The sequence below is a fragment of the Poecilia reticulata genome, chromosome 2, assembly GCF_904066995.2.
Source record: "Poecilia reticulata chromosome 2, P_reticulata-male-v2, whole genome shotgun sequence".
NCBI lineage: Eukaryota > Metazoa > Chordata > Actinopteri > Cyprinodontiformes > Poeciliidae > Poecilia > Poecilia reticulata.
The window spans coordinates 2,411,222-2,431,598 of record NC_088831.1 but is presented as its reverse complement, the minus strand read 5'-3'; the positions used below and the strand labels follow the sequence as shown (position 1 = coordinate 2,431,598).

At 38.7% G+C, this 20,377-nt stretch overlaps 1 protein-coding gene across 2 annotated transcripts in view; it reads right to left on the bottom strand.

Moving 5' to 3' along the window:
* Nucleotides 1-226: 226 nt before the first annotated feature.
* prox1a (prospero homeobox 1a) overlaps nucleotides 227-20,377 on the bottom strand; it is a 58,373-nt gene continuing 38,222 nt past the window's right edge. For both annotated transcript variants that reach the window (XM_008423341.3, XM_017310024.2), the window contains one exon: nucleotides 227-1,793. In XM_008423341.3, coding sequence (XP_008421563.1) covers nucleotides 1,608-1,793 — 186 coding nt within the window. In that variant the 3' untranslated portion in view covers nucleotides 227-1,607. The remainder of the gene's footprint in view (nucleotides 1,794-20,377) is intronic.

Here is a 20,377-nt window from a genome sequence, read left to right as displayed (position 1 = left end):
TTTTGCACCATCTCAACTATAAAAAGTTAAGATTTTTTGTGTGTGCAATGCGTAAACCTTTCAATATCCAAAACATTTAAAGGGTTACTATTAAAAGAAAGGCATATATATTTGATATTTATTATTTATATTTTTAATATAAATAATAAATATGTTATACATATTTTTTGGGTTTGGTATCTATTTTTAGAATTCTAAGCAAGAAGAAGAGAATATAGGTCACTGCTTCCTTGGAAATTCTTACTTTATTAAGTCAAATTTATTAATTGAGGGCTTTTCAATCAGACACTGGATGTTACCGCACAAGCAAAAAATAGAAAATGAATACTTTACATATTACGAAGATTTAAATTTTTCTGTACTTTATTTGAATAGATTTGCATCAATAAAAACTTACCTGCAGCCTCAGCTTTTTTATGGAATGTGTGAATTGTGAAGATGTTCTGATTTTGTTCAAACTGAGAACTCTTAAAATCTACTTCCAAGTTCAAATAGAAGACACAAATATCTGTAATATTAAAAATCTATCATAATGTTGAATTCTATTAAAAATGTCTGCTACTGTCTGCATAAATATTTCAAATTTGTTGCTTTATGAGTGGTTTTTAAAATAAATTGAATTGATTATAAAATGTCAACGGTTCAATCATTGATGTGAATGGAAAAATACATGTAGTATTGATATGCAAATATCTTTTTTTCATGCTTATTGGCATTATGTGTTTTTGATCATATTAGACAAAATAGTCAGCTAGCTTTCTCTTGTCTCATTTATAAAGGTCATCAACATTTAGCAATGGTTTAGAAATCAGAAAGTAATCAAACCCACAACTGAAGTTCAAGAAATAAATTATTTTAGTAGTCTCTAAAAACATTAGTGTTTTTAGACACTCTAATGTAATGCAGTGGCTTGTGGAAAGTATTCACACCCCTGGAACTTCACGTTTTATCACGTCAGAAAGTCAGATAAACTTTTATTTTAATGAGATTTTACGTGTTAGACTGACACAAAGTTTTGGGCAGGAATACTATCATTGAAATTTATGTGTTTGCAGGTGAACTCTGATGTTCTAAGGGGCCAACGTACAGAGATGAGCAGCTTTCTGTGATCAGGATGCTACTGTGCTTTCCTATGTGTGCATGAAGGATGGGGACTTGAACAAAGGAAGAGAAAATACACAAACAACACTTTTTTCTTCAAAATCATCCATGTAACTCAAAAACATCCACAATAAGAAGATTTTTTTATATATATATATTATCATCTTTGTTATTAGTTTGCTCCTGTCCAGCATTCTTTTCATCTTTTTTTCCCTTTAAGGTGAGGAGAAAGTTCAAACAAAACATTTTCTTTAAGTGCAAGGACGATCATCAGTTGCTCACATTTTTGCTTTTAATCTCTAAAAGTCCAGACTTAAATATCTAAAATTGAGCTTGAGCCCTTTCCTGTTATTCAAGAGGAACAACTCTTCACATAAAATCATATCAAGGGCAGTGTTGTCTTCAGAACCTCCTGTGAATAGAACTGTGCTCTAGGTTTAGTTCTACAGTCTCCTGATGGTCCTGGCGGGTTTGTTCCTCTTGCCTGGTTTCCTCGCTCGTCCTAGTCAGTCATGGAGGAGTTCCTGGAGACAGTTGGGGGATTTGAAGACCTCGGGAACATCACTGTCCAGTTTGCAGATCACTTTGTAGATGGCCTTCTTCCACGACGGGTCGGCGTCCTTCCCGGCTACGATGGCGTTGAAGAACTCGCGAAGCGTCACCTGGGCTACCTCCAGAAATCGATCGGGAACCTGGCAGAAAGCGTAGAAGTGTGTGAATGCAAAGGCATTCACACACTTGAATGCCTTTGCATTCACAGGTGTGATAACAATATCACACCTGTTATATGCAGAATGAAAAAGGTGCAACAAGTATGTACACCACTGAAACCTTTTGTGGTTTCCATCTTAAAATCACACTTCCTTATTTTAACAGTGTCAACCATATGGACACTGATAAAATACCTTAAAATTTGAGAAAGTTACATTTTAGATTTCTACAATGACAAAATTGTAAATGCATTGCATGAGCCCACTGAGCCCATATTTGCATATTTTAGACATGTTTTTGAAAAATTTTGAAAGATTTTCATGAGTTATTTGGCGCTTTGTTCCACAAAACTGATCTGCAGTTTTGTGGTTTCCACTGCAGAAACTTTGACAATGAGCTACAATATTTACTTTTAGAAATTTTGAAGAAATTTTCAATTGAATTCATTTCAAATGAATGTTTATCTCAAACACTAACCGCTTCCAAAAAGTCTGTTAAAGCTAAAGATAATGTTTAATTAGATGGGAAAAGTATTTTCTTCTTGTCTATATAAAATGTTGACTAGATCTGAAATGTTGACTGTAATGAGGAAAACATATTTTTATATGTGAAATCTTTTTGACAGAAGGACCAACTGCGTCTGATTGAACTGCTTTCTGCTCAGGACAGCTTTTCTTTACAGACTTTGTGTTATTAAAAAATAAATCATAACCAGCAGGGAGGATCTGTCCAAATCTTTGGATAGGCAAGAATAACCAGAACCCACAGGAAACCAAAGTAGAAATCTGTTTTCCTGCAAAACACTTGAGCAAAAAGGAAATGTTTTGGTGCAAATGTCTTCTTTCATTTCTTGGTATTTTGTGGATAGATGGAGCACAAAGTGAATGAAGGTTATATCAGAAGCCCTCAAAGAGATGAGTGACTGACAGACTGAAGAAAATCCTCAGGTCTATAAGAAACATCTTTCCTCTCATCACTGCTCAGATGTGTTCACTGAAATGCCTTTCTTTTTTTTTTTTACATATGAATAAAAAAACAAGCAAATTCATACTAAAAGGAACAAGTTAAGAGTTAAAAACGATGTGCGACTGAAAACGGCCCAGTAGAAGAGGTGTGTGTTTTTATTACTATTTCAAGTTCTTTTTTCTGCAGACCCTGGGGCTGCCGTTGCCAGAGTTTCTTCTGCACACACAGGCTCACGCACCACCATGAGCCACAGATAGCGACCATGGGCAGGTGAACATCTGTCGGGGGTGTGTTTGTGTGTTGAAACAGTCTTTTTGACAGGAGGACAATAGCACACATACGTCGTTCACTCCCAAGGGCAAGATCATCCAAAGACACCAAACAGCCTGACCATGATTTCATCCTTTTCTTTTGCCGCTCTTTTTTTTCCTTTTGCATACTAATGCACACACACACTGCTGACTCTACCAGACTAAATACAATGACCTATACACCCGACAAACTCCTACACACACATGTAGAGGACAGTGGAGTGTAACCCCGTCATGCGTGGCAGGACATGCCAAGGTTAGTCACCACCAGAACGGATGAATCACTCTGCGCGCACACACACCAGTTAAATGATTCCCTGGACTCTCATATACTCCCTCTACCCCATCCTACCCTTCCTCTCTTTTTAGCTGCCCCCCCCCACCCCCTGAGACCACTGTTATTTCAATAAGGCTCTCTGTCATTGTCTCACTGCAGACGCTCCCATACAAACACACAACACAACTTTTAGATGATCTCTACAGCGTTGGTTTGAGGTTTGCAAACGGCATCTCTTTGAAGCTCTTTTTTTTAGATTTCAGTTCTCTGGAAGTGTTTGCAGTGATAACCTCATAATCTTTATAAGGTTGACACTGAAAACACTCAGTTTTCAGCTGCTCTCTACTGGTAAACTGGAGGTTTTGGATTATTATGCTAAACTTTTATAAAGTAATCCAAGAACAATTGAAAAGATACAATGTATTCAGTTGGAGAGCGACAATAAATCAGCTCCTTAATTTTGGCTGGTATGGATCTTTGCTACTGATCTTATCTAATAATCAGTCACTATCCTCTTCTGCTCTACTGTCAGACAAGGCTGATAGGCAGACTCGCCCACCAGGTCACGTGTGTTGTCAATTTAGCAACTTTGTCATTATATTTAAAATCAAATCAAATTTTATCTGTGTTGCACATTTCAGCAGCAAGGCATTTCAAAGTGCTTTACATCATAACAAACACAAAAACATAAAGTCATGCAACATAGAATCAACAATCAAAACTTTACAGTAAGTCAAGTGCCATCATTAAATTTGTAATTGATTACGTTTCAAATACAACTCTTTTGGTTTTTTAAATCGGGATTTAAAGGCACTCAGTGTTTCAGCTTTTTTTACAGTTTTCTGGAAGTTTGTTCCAAATTTGTGGTGCATAGAAGCTGAATGCTGCATCTCCTCGTTTGGTTCTGGTTCTGGGGATGCAGAGCAGACCAGAACCAGAAGACCTGAGGGGTCTGGAAGGTTGATACAACAACAACAGATCTTTGATGTATTGTGGTGTTAAACACAATACATTGATTTATAAACTAATAACAGTTAGACTTTAAATCATTTCATAAGTATTGTTTTATAGTTTTCTTATTTTTTCTGACACACCACTCTTTCTGCTTATGATTTAATCTGAAACTAAAATAAAGTAGTTAGTGAGTAAAGCAGATGGTTAAATAAAGAAATATGAACTCTTTTAAACTTTTTTTCTTAGAGTTTAGCTATGTGCTAAACATAGATAAATCACTAGCTATGATTTAGTTAGTGATCACAGTTAGTGATTTCTCTGAGCTCACTGTGTAAAGTAGCTCAGAGAAAGTCTATACTCTGAGCTAGAGTGAGTGTAGCTTAGTGTGTAGGGACTTTAAAACTGGTGTTATATGTTCTATCTTTCTGGTTTTAGTGAGAACGCGAGCAGCAGCGTTCTGGATCAGCTGGATCACTGTTGAAGTAATCAATGCGACTAAAAATAGACACATGGGTGAGTTTCTCTAGATTTCATTGAGACATAAGTCCTCTAATCCTGGAGATGTTCTTCAGGCCGACTTTGTAACTGTTTTTATGTGGCTCAGAAGGTTCAGGTCAGAGTCCATCACTACTCCCAGGTTTCGGGCCTGATCGCTAGGTTTTAGATGTAATAACTGAAGCTGTGTGTTGACTCTAGATCGCTCCTGTTTAGGTCCAAAAATAATAACTTTAGTGACTTTGAGACAAAAAAAATAGCAACAATAAAAAATGGTACCTGTCAAAATCAGAATTTTCAACAATCGATGATAAGCCAGAAAACTGCAATCAGTGCACCCATAAAATCCACGCATTGTCCGTTTCTAAAGAATTCTTGAAATATATTTCAAAAGCCTCAAGACAGGAATTTAAAGTCCCTGATTGAAAACTTAAGGTAAAACAGTTCTCAATCAGAACTGTTATACCATGGTGATGGTGTAACAAAACCTTTTACAAATAGTTGACTGAAAGTGCTCATCCCAATAATCCTCTTTGCTGATGATGGTCTACATCACCTACTTCAAATTTGAAGTAAGTCTGGTTTTTCAATTCAAAGTGAACATTTAAATTGCTTCTATGTGCACTTATGTCCAATTCTTGAGGCTTTTGACTTTTCATTGTCTCTCCATGATGAATGGTCTATTTCAATTAATATTGAAATAAATTATCGAGTTTGAAACTTCAATATTTAAAGCTTTATTTTTTTTAATCAAAACTTAATTCAATTTTCAATAAATGTTATGTTGAGGCAAAAAAAATCTATTTCATCCTAGTTATGAAATAAGTTCAGTTAAAAATGTCTAGTTTCTAGGTCAAGGAAAGCCAGAAGCCTGTATGTCGGTAAAAAATGGGGCCCCATTTTGTAATTGGTTACAAAATGGCACCATGTCAGTAACCCACACAACCTGATGCAGGTAATCTCTGAGTAGAAAATTATAGCAATGTAGCAATTTCATATAGCAACCTGGATCCTGTACATGTGGGTCTTTGGTCCACTAAGTAGTCAATCAACCAAGGGAACAATCTTTTGGGAACCTTATGGGTCCCATAAGATCGTTCTTAAGAACTGCTTAAGATCGTTCTTAAGCAGCTCTTAACCTTGTGTTTACAAATGGGGTCCAACTGACCCCACACCCATATTACTTGTATCATTTGCCTCAGTCCTCGCCACGCACAAGGGTTAAGCTGTGGCAGCTCTTCACTTTGTGGCCAATCAAAAACCATCATTTGGAGCTGAAAACATCCATGCCGGAAATGTCCGGAAAATGGTAAAAATTAAAACAAATTTTGACCATTAAGTCTCCGCCATTGCCACAAAAATATTTCTGTAATCTGTAAAAGGCGGCAGCTTATGGGGAAAGCCCCAAAGTGGAGATGCTGTTTAATGGTTGCTGTGAAACTGCCCACTGGGACAAATAAAAGTTGAAACCTGAGCTTGATCTTGAAGATGAATGTGCCTTTGAGACAACCTTTCCCTCCTGCCACACCAACACAGTATTCAGCATCCTTCAGCACCTCAGATCCTACAACCAGGCAAACCACATCTTTTGTTCACTTTCATTCCCTCACAAGCATTTTTCTTGATTTCCTTAATTTTATTTCGACCCAAGTGGATGTTCAGAAGACGAATGACGGCGACCTTGCACTATCGTCATCGGTGTGTTTGGAACGCAGCTTGGTCTGGTCGACATTTTCCCAACCCAACAGGACGACGCATTTCAAAGTGCTGAAGCAACAAGACCAAAAGGACAACGCTGACTCGCACAGAGACGTAGGGAAACACAAGCTGGAAGGATGAGGTTAAGCAAGCAGGATATTGAGTGTCCAGGTTGGGTGTCAGCACACACACACGCACACACACACAAACGCACACACACTCTCATTTGGATTCCAGATGCCCAGATTTGTCCAACCGTTGTAAATCAGTCCAATAAAGAGATCTAAATTAGGCCATCATCAATATAGATGGGCCTGTTTTCCCTCTGTGTGTGGGTGTGTGTGTGTGTTGGTGTGTGTGCGTGATTAACTCCTAGCCAGGATCTTGATATAGTGTCTAGTTGCCAGGAGAGAGAAAGAAGAAGGGAGGAATTGGGAAAGTAGGGGAGAAAAAGGAAGATAAAGAGGAAGAAAGACACTTTGTTTCCAGTAAACATAATTCGCATGATTGCTCTGGTTTGCTGGGTAAATATTGGATGAGGGGAGGCTCAATTACTCTGTCTTCACGCAAACACACACACAGGCACACACACAAGGAGGACAAGAGCCTGTAAATCTTTAAATTGCTGCCCATCAAAGAAGCCCACTGAGATGTCTGTTTTGAGCTTTATGGTCCTTATGTTGGAAATTTAATCATCCAATCAGTTTTTTATTTTATTTATAGAAGCAATTTCAGAAATAACTGTTGTTCATCTGAATGGTAACAATGGCACTGGGGTGAAAAAGCGCCACCTGAAGAGTCACAAAGCAAACGGGGAAAAAAGACAGAGACTGAACAATGCTGCACTTGGCAACAGTGACGTCTGCTTCACTGATTTAGGAGAGATTTATTTATTTATTTACTTTTTTTTTTCAGACAAAGCAGGTCACAAGCACAAAGGGCCATGGTTGGACTAAAAATATTTTAGGATAAAGAAGGGTCCTTCATAAGTAGGTTACTTTATTATCAAAGCTCATGTTTAAACAGTTCTGTAAATTGTTGTCACAGAGGAACCAACAATCAACAGGGTGTGTTTTCACACATGAGATGTTCCATCTGCTTAAGACAAACCCTGCTTTGTTTCCATTGTGGTTCATTTCAGAAGATGTGAACACAAGAATCAAGAATGGACAGAAAAAAAGGAAAGAACCAGTCAGTGAAGAAAGGAAAGAAGGAAAGAAGAAAGGAAAGAACAAAGGAAGGAAGGAACGAAAGATAATACTAATGCTATAGTTTGGAGAAGACGTTCCTGTCACTTTTTTGTTTGGTTTCCATCCTAGTATTCTTAGTGTGGTCACATTTACACAAACTCTAACAGAATTTTCTTAGTGAGGTTTGGTATTTATCAGTGATGTGGACAAGGCACGTGCAGAGGGGGGAAGCCGGGGGTGCTTGAGCACCTGCCCCTTTTGCTTCCTTGCTCCCAAGTGCCCTTTTGGTCAATTTTTTTTTTTCTGTATTTTTATTTCCTAAGCAAAAGGAAATAAGCAAACGGTTATTATTCTAGCACATAATAACATTTACTAAAATGATTTGTTTTTTGTTGGGGTTTTTTTGTACAACATAATAAGCCATCTCTTTACATGGTCACCTTGTTACGTTTGACCTTTTGCCCGTGACGCATGACACAGTTGCCTCTCGCACAGTGAGATAAGGCGGCTAACTGGAGCTCAACATAGTGAACGTTCCAGATTACAGATCAGTTTTTGGTGAATTAAAGAAAAAACGTTTTTGGTGAATAAAGTGGAGTAGACTTGCTACTTGTCAGATGACGGGAAACGTTGAAGTATCGTTTCTGCTTTAGCACGGAGTCGCGGTTTAAGCAGAGAAGTAATGAAATACAACAGACACTGACAGGCCTCTGCGTCTGCCTTTCTCTGAAGAACTACTGAGCGGGAGGAGACAGCCAGTTGAGGAAAAACTGTTCTTATCTATCGATTCAGTATTTTCATCATACAGACATTAGGCTGTTGTTGATGTGCTAGCTGCTAGCTAATGACTTTGCTAGCAAAGCTAGATAACTAAAAAGCACTGACAGGCCTCTGCGTCTGCCTTTCTCTGAAGAACTACTGAGCGGGAGGAGACAGCCAGTTGAGGAAAAACTGTTCTTATCTATCAATTCAGTATTTTCATCATACAGACATTAGGCTGTTGTTGATGTGCTAGCTGCTAGCTAATGACTTTGCTAGCAAAGCTAGATAACTAAAAAGCTTCTTCCCTGTACCATTAATGATGGCAGTCATTCTTCAGTATTGCTTATGCAATAGGGGCACATCGCCAGTCCAAAACCGATCATCTCCATATGGATATATCTTCTAATTTCCTTTGCTGCATAAAGTACAGTACATTTCATTTATTCTAGTGTTAGGTAAATGTGTCTTGAAGGAAAATAGCACTTAAATAAAAGTCCAACAAGGATATTCATTTAGAATCAAAAATAACTCACCATGAATTACCATGATAATATAATGTATGTAATAAATGTGTGTCATTAATGAAGGGGAAACAACTCAATCCAGACTTTAAGTAAGTTTAGGGTCTGGTTTGCAGAGTATGAAGTACATTTTTTCCCCAATTATTCAATGAATTTTTTTTTTACCTCAGTTAAGTAAAATAAAATTGTAATCAAAACTTTTTTAATTGTAATGATTTATTTTTTAAAAAACAAAATGTTTGTTTAAAAAACTTTTTTTAAATTAAATTAAATAACAATTTTTTGTTTCGTGAACTTAAAAAGTTATTTCCCAAACATAAACTTTTATTTGCACACATCAGAAATCTTTTGTTGTGATTTTAGGCCCTGCCCAAGACGTCATGTGAGAATCACAAGTAAAACTTTGAGTCACAAATAAAAACTTAAAATAGCAAGAAAAGATTTCTGACAAGCGCAAATGTGTTTGTTTGGCAAATATTTGTTTTCACTTTATGAGACAAAAATGTGGGATTTTAATTTTAAAACAAGTTATCTTTAAGCAAAACTCAGTAGGCTTTTCTCATGGTGGCATGCATTAACAATTCAATTTTGTTTCCTTTTTCTGCAGTTCCACATAGTTTGATGCAGCTCTGCTTTCCTGAATGAACCATCTTCATCTCCACTGCAAGTATAGCAAACAGGCAGTTCTTTTTTATAGATTACAGTCACTAAAAGGTTGCATTGTGTCCTTGTTTATATTTTTAATAGTGCAATTCTGTAAAGACAAAATATGTCTCGTGGTCTAGCTCTGATTTACATATTATATATTGCGGGTTTTAATATTGCAATACTTTCCTATAATACTTCCTATTCCCAGCATACTTTGCTCCAACATGGTGTTTTCCCTCCCACGGAGTTCCTGTTTCTAGTTTAAGTGTTTGACCTGCAGAAAGAAATTACTAATAAAATATCTTACATATGCATAGTTGTATGTTCTATATAGATATTTTCCTTAGCTTTGATTGTATATCTCACAATTTAGTGATTTATCATTGTTTATTAAACTCTGAAAGATGTGTGGCTTTGTTAATATTCTGTCCTATAATGCGGTTAGCTGTGCCCTTTTTTTTTTTGAGCACCTGCCCCTTTAGTGGTCTCCGCACGGCCCTGATGTGGACTGCTAACATGCTAACTAACCATGTTAGGGTTAATCGTTTAAACCTAACTAATTAAACATAAACATTACGCAAACATGAGTAACATAGCTTAATAGCAGAGCAAAACTCAGCACGAGTTTTGGTATTTATTCTGGTGAATTTGCTTCAAGAGGAATCAACAGTAATTCTGAAAAGTGTGGATTTCTGACATTAAAGACTCAGTAAAATTGTATGAGATAATCCTCCATCCCATGGCACTGTAACATCCATATACAGAAGATGTTTTGTGACAGAGAGGGGGGTTATAATTTAAGAGGAGAAGGATATTTTAAAAAACAATGTATAATTAGAACAACCAGGAAGAGTTTTTGTTAATCGGTGCATGGAGTAGATGTCTGGAATGGATTGAATGATGAGTTTAAAAAAAAGTACAAATATAAACCAGCTTTAAAAAACTTTTTAAAAAGGAGCTTAATGCAAAATATGTTCTATAAGATGAATGTTTTAAAGTCTATAAATGCTACTGATGATATAGTGTTTAAATAATTAAATAATTGTAAAGTGGGAACAAGTTGTCTCATTTTGGTATTTTGACAGTTAATTGATTATAAATTGATAAGTATGAAATGGGCAGGACCAGTGGCGCCGCCAGGAATCGAGGGCCCCTTGACAAAAAATGTGTTTGGGCCCCCCATGCACAGCTGCTGTTACAATTTTTTGAGTCTATTTGACCCATAAAAAAGCATCACAATTTTAAAAGTTTGCATCTGTCTTGCCTTCTTTGGTTCAATACTGATAATTAGCACAATATTTACTGCTTATGAATTTTACATCCAACATGTCCACATACAGTATGCAAGTAGGTTGCTTAAATTTCTTCTATTAGTTTTAGTGAAATGTCTCTCCCCATGAGCAACAGTCAAAAGCAACGTGCAACTACACATAAAGCAATCCAAACTTCTCAAAAATGCTATGTAGTTGCATTTTATTCAAGCTGCAGTAGATAACGTTAATAAAAATATTTTTTCTCCATAGTTGTTAAAGCAGCAGTAGCAGTTTGTTATGAGACAGATAATCTGTAAAAACAATCAATCTCCTCTATCTCCTTCCTGAATTACTATTACTGGTTAAGGTAATGCACCATTCTGACCAAAACAACCAATCAGAACTAGTAGGACACTCTTAGCACTGTCAATTAGCCTCATTCACTCACTGCTAAATATGCCAATGGTGGAGAAACAACATATCATTACAAGAAACTGTTTATCTGCCGTCATTGGTAGTTATGCTAACTAAACTGAGCATTCACAGTTTGAATCTGCTCAGCTCTGTGCTATGGTAGCTGCAGCACGGCACAAATCAAGGGGGAGGAAGGATGAGCTTGTGATGAGATTGTGATTGACAGCACTAAAACTCTCCTGCCACTGACTGATTGTTTCTAGCACTGGGAGAAAACAGAGACAATAGATTTTTCACAGATTACCTCTCATACCATACTGTAACAACATAAAATTGTCAAATTAAAAAAATATGTGAAAAAAAATATTTTTATAAAAGTTACTGCAGCTATAATTTCACTTAGGAGAGGACGGGTCAGGAGGGACATGGGTTATTTCATGCAGATCCAGGGGGGTTCAGGGCAAAAATGGATGTGTGTTTTTTGGTCTGGGAGGGGTAAAATTAAATTTTTACTGCTAAAAACAATCTTTGAAAATACTATATGATTAATTTTGTATTTGACATGACCCCAATTTTTTTTTATTTTATTTCTATGAACAAAATATAAATAATTAAAATGTGGAGCGCCCCCTGCTGGTCAGGGCACCTTGAATTGTCATCACTTTTCACCCCTTTGCAGCGGCCCTGGGCAGGACATTATAAGAGATTGTATCTTCTACCTGCTCCTTTTCAAACAAAAAATATTAAATTTGCATGTCACTTGGGCATAATAATTTGTTTTTACATTTAATTCCTTAGTTTGTTTCATTCTATTTTTTTTTCTTTCTTGATTTTTTTTCCTGTCTGTTCGAAATAAATAAGTAAATATAAATAAATAAATCTTGATTCATGATCTCTTTCTGCTCATCCTCTCTCTCCTTCTTCATGACATCAAACAGGAAGCTCTGTATGTTTGAATCAGCTATAACGTCCTGATTTCTTGTCCGTTTCTGGAATCTTTTCATGTTTATTGCTCTTGTTAATTTTTGGTGATGCACCTTCAGTCTGTTCTTTTCTTCTCTTTCCTCATTCATTGGCTCTGTGGCCTTTGAGGTCAGCTGAGTATTTCTCCATCATGGAGACAATACTGGAACTCTTTCATGTGCTGCCCCTTTGTGGACTGTCAAATGCTGGATGTGCGTGCGTGCGTGTGCGTTTGGGACTAAAGTGAATGTGTCAATTTTGCACCAAGACTCAGGCATCTGTTTCCTTTTTCCTCTCCCTATCTCTCTTCTGCTCTCGCTCCTATCAGGCTTTAGTCACACCCGACCTGGCAGGAAAATACACAAAAATAAGCGGAGGAAACCAGGAAACGTGTTCCAAGCTGGAATTTCTAGTGTTACACCAAATAAATCTAAACCAACATTTAGTTTTGTCATTTACTTTTACCTGCATGGGGTTGGAGATGTCCACTTCAATAAGTTTCCCACTAAACGCCAAAGAATCTCTTTCATCAATGTGTTCTGAATTAGTTTCTTTGTGGCTTTAGAACTAGTTTATACAAACCACTGCAAACCACAACATACAGGAAAATGATGGAACATATATGACTGAAATATTATTCGCGTTTGGAGGAAGTTGTAAAAAACTGATGCAAACTGTTGCATTTTTTTCTTCTTTTCTTGTTTCTTTCCTTCCATTCTTAATGCCTTCCCAAGGCCATTCTACCATTTTTACCTGTTTTTTATTTGCTGACTTTTCCTTCATTCCCTTTACCTTCCTCCTTCCCTCTTTCGTTCCTTCCTTCCTTTGTTCTTTCCTTTCTTCTTTCCTTCTTTCCTACCTTCACTGACTGGTTCTTTCCTTCATAGACTTGTCCTTCCTTTAGATCCTTCCTTCTTGCATCCTTTTTTCTTCTCCATTCTTCCTTCCTGTTCTTTCATATTTAAAGTTTGAAACCTTCAACACATTCCATTCTGAGTGTTTGTAAAATGAATAAAGCACAGAGAGGCTGCTCAGGATGTCCTGCTGCCGTTCATCAGCTTCACATGATGTACGGACCAGAAGAGAGACTACAGCAGTCTGTTATTTCACACAGTGACTCAGTAGGTGGCGAGCGGCTGTCCCACAGTAAAGGAGAGAAAACCTGAGTGACAGTGATCAGCTGTTTAAGTGGATTTGAAAACATTTTATCTGTTAGGAAGAGGACGAGCAACTCCTCCAGGACATGAGCAATACGTTTCCTTTCTCAGCTGACGTGTTGTCAGTCGACCGACTGATCTCACTGTCACTAGGGCTGGCCCTCTGTTCCAACTGCATGTGACAGAAGGAAAGGTCTGCGTCCTCAGATTGCGTCTCTGTCTGTCTCCTCAGTGACCTGGTGCGTCTCCGTGTCTCTCTGTGGGACTCCACTGACGCGTGCCGCGCTTCCTTGGGTTTGCCCTCTTTGCTTCCTTCTGTGAGTGTTCTTGTGTGTCACCCGTGGAGGACAATGGGTTGGGTCATCTGACCGAGAGGCTGCAGACCGCTAGCATCACATGATGGAGGCTGAAGGCTGGCTCTTTGTTAGCTGCCCTATTGTTGAAGCTAAGGAGACAGCTGGGGCAGGGAAAAGGGAATCACTGCGAGCACAACACCAGCACACGCCTTCACACCCCCTATGCCCCCCGCGTGACTCCAATCAGGCTCGGTGACAAAGATGATGCCTTCGTCTTCTCAGCTGGAACACTAACACACACACACGCTGCAAGCAGATAGCTATAATTACAGTGACAGAAACTGGCAGGTGGCATTGTCTGCAGCATGCCGCTCTGTGTCAAGCACAAACTGAAACACAACCAAGGACTCTCACTCATTTAGCATTCTTCATTTTATTGACAGACAGCAGAGTTAAGGGGATATTAATGGGAATTATAGGCTGAATTATAGGAAGTAAACACTTCAAAGTGTTTACTTACTAATATCAGGCTGCTTTAGCAACTAAATGTTTAAACCTCCTCTGATTTTAACTTACACTGGACTTATCAGTTTTACTAACTGTTGCTTTTTCTGTGCTTAGAAGTAATGCTTGTGTATCCAAACTCACAATCAGGTCCAAAACTTAGGAAATGACACCATTTTAATTAAGTTTTTACGCAATTCAGTCTTGTCTGGTGTGGTAGATCTGCTCTGGTGTTTAGGGCCTGTTCCTGTGCACCCAGGATGAGTGTTTCTGTGCTGTTTCTGTGAGTCCAGCTTTTTCCAGCCATTGGTAGGATTTCCTGATATCAGCCACTTCAGTTATTTGTCGGTGGTACATCCCATGTAGGGGCTTGTCCTTCCATGATGGTACCTCCAGCACCTCGTCCTCTGTTCCCCATTGTCTGAGACATTCGCTGAGCACATCGTCTGTTGAGGCTTCTGTCCTTGATGTATTTATGGATCTTGGATGTTTCATCCTGGACAGTGGCTCTCACACTCACTAGTCCTCTGCCTCCTTCCTTACGGCTCATGTACAGTCTCAGGGTGCTGGATTTGGGGTGGAACTCTCCATGCATGGTTAGTAGCTTCCGAGTCTTAACATCCATGGTCTTTATCTCTTCCTTTGGCCAGCTGATTATTCCTGCAGGGTTCCTACTGATAAGGTATAGCTGTTTATCGCACGGATCTTGTTCTTGTCATTGAGCTGCCTTATTCGTTGGAGGTATTTGGTTGTGGCTCCTTTCCTTGTGACCTCATCGAGGTTGCCATTTGCTTGTGGTATTCCCAGGTACTTGTAACTGTCCTCTATGTCTGCTATTGTTCCTTCTGGGAGTGAGACCCCTTCTGTGTGGATGACCTTCCCTCTCGTTGTAATCATCCGACCACACTTCTCTAGTCCGAATGACATCCCAATGTCTACTATAGATCTTGGTGGTGTGGACATCACTGATCCACATTCTCAGAAATTTGTGGTTTATATCTTTTTTTTTCTCAGTTTGTGCTTTGGCGACTTGTTACTGGTTTTCCCATTGTGCATCACATATTTAGACTTGAAGTTATTTTCTGGCACAAAGTTAAAATCCTAAACGTATTGCTTTGATTTTTAAACTGAAGCTGCTTCCTTTCACACAATTCAGGTCAAAGAATGGAAAGATTATGTTAAAAATTGATTGATGAAAGCATAAATGAGGAGGAGCATGGGGATCAGAAATGAAGACAAAGGGTGCAGACTGAAACAAAGCAGGACAGATCTTTATAGACTTTGAGGTTCACCTTCTTTTAAAGGGCTGATCCGTTGCTTCAAGTGCACACACTTTTACAGCTGTGCCTTCTGGGTAGGTTATGACTGAAAGGACAGCAGACGCAGAGGGGAAAAAAAGGACAAACTTAATAGCAAATGCATGGAACAGACTAAACAGTGTGGTCCCACTGTTTCATCGCTGAGTGTATCCGTTTATTTGAGAAAAACTCCCACTTTCAGACTCAATTCCTTTGGGTGGAGTTTACCTTCTTTTCAGGGAGCTTCCATGAAGAGGAAGTGGGAAGAAGATGAGTGACTGGATGAATAAGGAGTGCAAAAGTATTACAAAGACTCTAAATCAGTGGAGAAAGACATGAGAAGTTCAACCTTTCATAAAGAGCAAAGCTTATGAAAGCAGATAGCTCTGAAATGTGAGTGTGTGACCACTCTGTGGCCTCCAGGTGTGTGTATGTGTGTGTGTAAAACTCAAAGTCAAAGGGCAGATTTTGGTTGCAACCACACCCAGCCTTCGAGGGAGATGAAGGCTTTCAGATGAACACAACCGGCGCTGTGTATCCGACGAATGCATGTGTATGTTTGTGTGTGTGAGGCGCAGCTGTGCTGTCATTTGGTGCTGACAGAGCCAGCGAGGATCCTTGAACTGGAAAGATGAGAGCGTCCTCTAGAAGGCTTCATAAAAATGTCTCATTGTCCCTACTGACCCGGCACACATAGCGGAATACCGCGTCCTGGATTGTTGCGCTCCGTGTTTATGGCATATGGGAATCTGGCATTTCTAACCCCTCCGAGTCGAACGTGCATCGCTAGGCAATCTGCTTCGAGGAAAAACCAAACAGAAAATCAAAAGAGGAAACATTTCTTTTCCTCTTGGCACAACGAGAGACCAACACCTTTCCCTGATTGTCCTGGCAAGATGAGACAATTCCCACTTTTCCTCATTAATTTAGTGGGAAGAGCGGCAATTAGCAGAGAATAGTGAAGAGGAGGAGCAGCAAGGAAAGAGGGATGGAAAGACAGGTAAATAAAAAAGAAGAGTAGAAAGAATGTGGCTGAAGAGACGGTAATTAATGAAGCTGCTATAATTATTCAGACCTGTTTACGCCAACTTTGGGAAGCACACAGACTCCGGCTGAATTAAGAATTCAAAACGCTGTCCAAGTGTGCCCACTGAAGTATTCTTTCTCTGAAACCAGAATGCTTCATGACAGACTCAGTTTTCAAATCAGTTGTTGCAACTGTCAATTCCAAAAGGAAGACTTTTATCTGACTAAAATGGACAACTGCTAAGAAATCATCTGAAATGAAGACTGAAATCTTCCAAAGTGCATTTCTGATCAATGTTAAACATCAAATACGAAAACTAAGAGCACCGGGAATCTGCAAATGGGAACATGTGGCACCTTGCCAAAGAAATCAATTACAAACTATGTTTTAGTAGTTTTATGTGACAGATTAATTATTGCTCAATGGAAGAGAAGTTCAAAATTAAGAAATTCAAAATTTGTCTTTGTGACAAATGATGTGAATATCCTCTTTCAGATTTTACCTTAGATTCTCAATCAGATTTGACAGGCCATTTTAATGCATTCAAAAAAGCTTCTAAGAATTCACTGGTGTCTGGCTCTCATTGGAGAAGGCAATATAATTTCACTGACAGTCGACATTTAGACCAGCTATGGTCATAAGATGCAGATAGCATGTTAGACTGCTGGATAGTCTAAGATGCAGAGAATAAGACTGCAGATACAAGCAGCTGAAAATGAGCTTCCTTCACAGGGTGACCAGACTCAACTGATAGGATCGGATGAGGAATCTGGAGTAAAGTTGCTGAAGTGAAGCCTAAAGAGCTAAACATGTAGCTCCCCTCTAAAACTATCCTATAATGACCTATTTTATTGGTTCAAAAAGCAAATATACCTTTGGAAACCTTAGCATTGTAGAGGCTAACATCCATGGTTTTTCTTAGCTCCACTTTTGATGACACATCCAATCAATGCCAAAAGAAATTAATGGTGCACAAGGATTGGCTGGTTTTTAAGTAGTGTTGCTTGGTATTTCAGCTTCCCAAACTGCATTTTCTTGCCAACACTCTAAGAAAAAAAAAAATCTGTGAATATACAAGTTTTCAGTAGCTTGAAGTTACTGAAAACTGTTCACAAAACAGTCTGTTGTTCACAAACAATTTGCAATTATATGAATTAAGAAAAACTGAACCATGGATAGGCAGGAGTCTACTGTACATCTGAAAAAGCTACCATTTATATTTGACTTTATTAGCTATTAGAATGAACATCAGTGGTTACTCAAAAATGTGACTTGAAGAAAACTCTTGAGTCAATTTGATGAGAGAAAAAAAAACAAAACCAAATTTAACCAAAGGAGGTAATTGTGCTTATTAGAGGGCACATTCAGTGGGAAGATGGAGAAAAGAAGGGGGAGAGGGAGTCATGATGGGGGACAAACCAAGGTGGAAGTTAGACGATGCTAAATTTGGCAAAAGGAGAAGACTTATGTGTGTGTGTACATCGTGAGACTTGCTGAATCGGCTGAGGTTCCAGTTTCACGCCTCTGAGTTTGACAGAGAGGGAGAGAGAGAGAGAAACGGAGAGAGAAAGGGAGGAGAGGGGAAGATGGTCCCTAGCCAGTAATGTTCCCTAAAGGTGAACGGATGGGAGGAATACAGGAGGTGAAGGCGACAAAGTCAAGGAAGGCAAAGTAAATGTACCTTTAGTTTATGGGACGCGCACAACCTTTTCCTGATGTCCTCATCAGCATCCACTGATTACAATTACATGTTGTAGCTCTGCAAATTAGGCTGTTAGCTGCAAGTATTTGTAGTGATTTTTCCACGTTTCAGTCAGTCTTAAGTTAGCATCAGGGGTACAAGTTGTTTTAAATTCTTGGGGGTACTAGCAATTGAATTGATACAAAATGGAGCTGTATTTTCCTCAACCTGCTGCAATGTTGACACCACGAGATGCTATGAGACCTAAATTCTGAACACCATGGTATGGAGTGCATCCCAGTTTTCCATGTCTGGCATATATAACCATTCATTTTAGCTTTTAAACTGGTTATATTGATCCTGTGTCCAGACAGAGGCATAATCAGTAGCCTAGCATCATGACCTGTTTGTTCCACTTCGTCTTCCTAACATGGCACCTCCTCACCCTGACTCTCATACTGATAGGAGGAACCACAGAGCTCTGTTAAGTTAAAAGCACATCTTCTGAAGTTGCGATATTTTGTTCCTCCAACAGGTTCCAGAGGAATCACCTCAAACCAGATGTTGGACTGGATTTTATTTCACTGTCATTTGTGAACGTTTGAGCCTCATTTTCAACAGTGGAGCTATAATGGTTGAAAAAGGGTTATTATTTTGGAGAAAGTCTCATCAACATCAATATTTCCTCTAAATAAGAGGCAAAAAAAAAAAGTTTGATGGAGCTCAGACTCTGAGCTCAAATCAAGATGCCAGAGAGCAATAAAACTTTTTTTAATTAGACAATTAATTTAATTTCACATAATTATCGTGGTAGAAGCCATTTGTTTGTCACTTAATAAAACATATTTACCGTGTTTGATGTGAATGACGTATACTCACAGACGAAAGAGATAATTAGTCCAAGTTTGTCGTTTATTGAACGTTCAGGAAACTACAGCGGCTGTGATGCGCCACAGGTAAAATAGAACGAACAGGTGATCAACTCAAAACCACTCGCACCTTTTGACTCTCTCTCTCTGTCTTTGTCATTTAAGCACACCCATAAGCACACCATTTAGTCTGTTACTATATTAGGTTTTCAGGTTCGATATTTATTTTGCGATTATTAACACAGTGGTGGTTGATTAGTTAATTTTAAACTCCTGCTCTGCTAGTTATTTTGGTAACCGGAATGCACAGAATTACGCAACACCTTGTTGAAACAAGAATTACTGAGATTATTATTTTTGTTGGGTCATTCATTTGAACACTTTTTTTCTTTTGTTGCTGCTGCTGTTGTTCTTTCATAAAGTTACAAACGTTTTGATAAGGAGTCAGAGGAGGACGTGCTGGTTCAGCGTCCCGGCGGCGTTCAGTTTGTCACCTAATGCCGAGATCGACTCAAAACCTTCCGCGATTGACGTATTGGACCGCTGCTCTAGCAAAGCACGAAGAGTTCAGAAACAATATGAAATGGGAAAAAAGCTATTTATTAATTGATTAAGTCGTGTTTTAGATTGTTCTTGAAAAACTAATTAGTCACGGCTGATTAGTGGGCGCACTCACGGCTAGTGGACCCAATGATTCTTTACAGCAGACAGCCGCTCCCCTCTCTTGCAGGTACTGCGTACGCCGTGCTAAATCTTTTAGGGGTACGCAGTACCCGACCGTACCCGCCTACTTTCACCCCTGATTAGCATTCACTATGAGTCAAACTTGAGGTTCTGCCTGCAGAAGATTCCACACACAGATGAGTTTTTGAAGCTTCCTTGAAGGAATCTCCAAGCAGGACTCTTTAACCATAAAGTATGACCTCTGTTTGAACTTATTCCCTTTAAACCCTGAAAATAAACTTTGTGCCGATCCAGTCAAAACAAACAGAAAGCAATTTGCATGTGTGTGTCTGTTTCCTGGTCATGCCTTTCTATACACACTTGTGAAATGCTACCTGACTCTCAGCATGCAAAGCGTTTCTATTTATCTTCCCATACATAGGATGCTACGATGTGCGTTTCTGTGTCTAATTTGTCTGCGTATCTTCCTCTTCGTTGCATTTAAGCTTCAACATCCATCTCGCTGAGCAAAAAAGACAAGTTTATGTGTCAGCGGGAAGGTGTGCGCTAATGGACGTCTAAATGCTGCTGATGTTACGTTGCTTAGTTTAAGGGCCC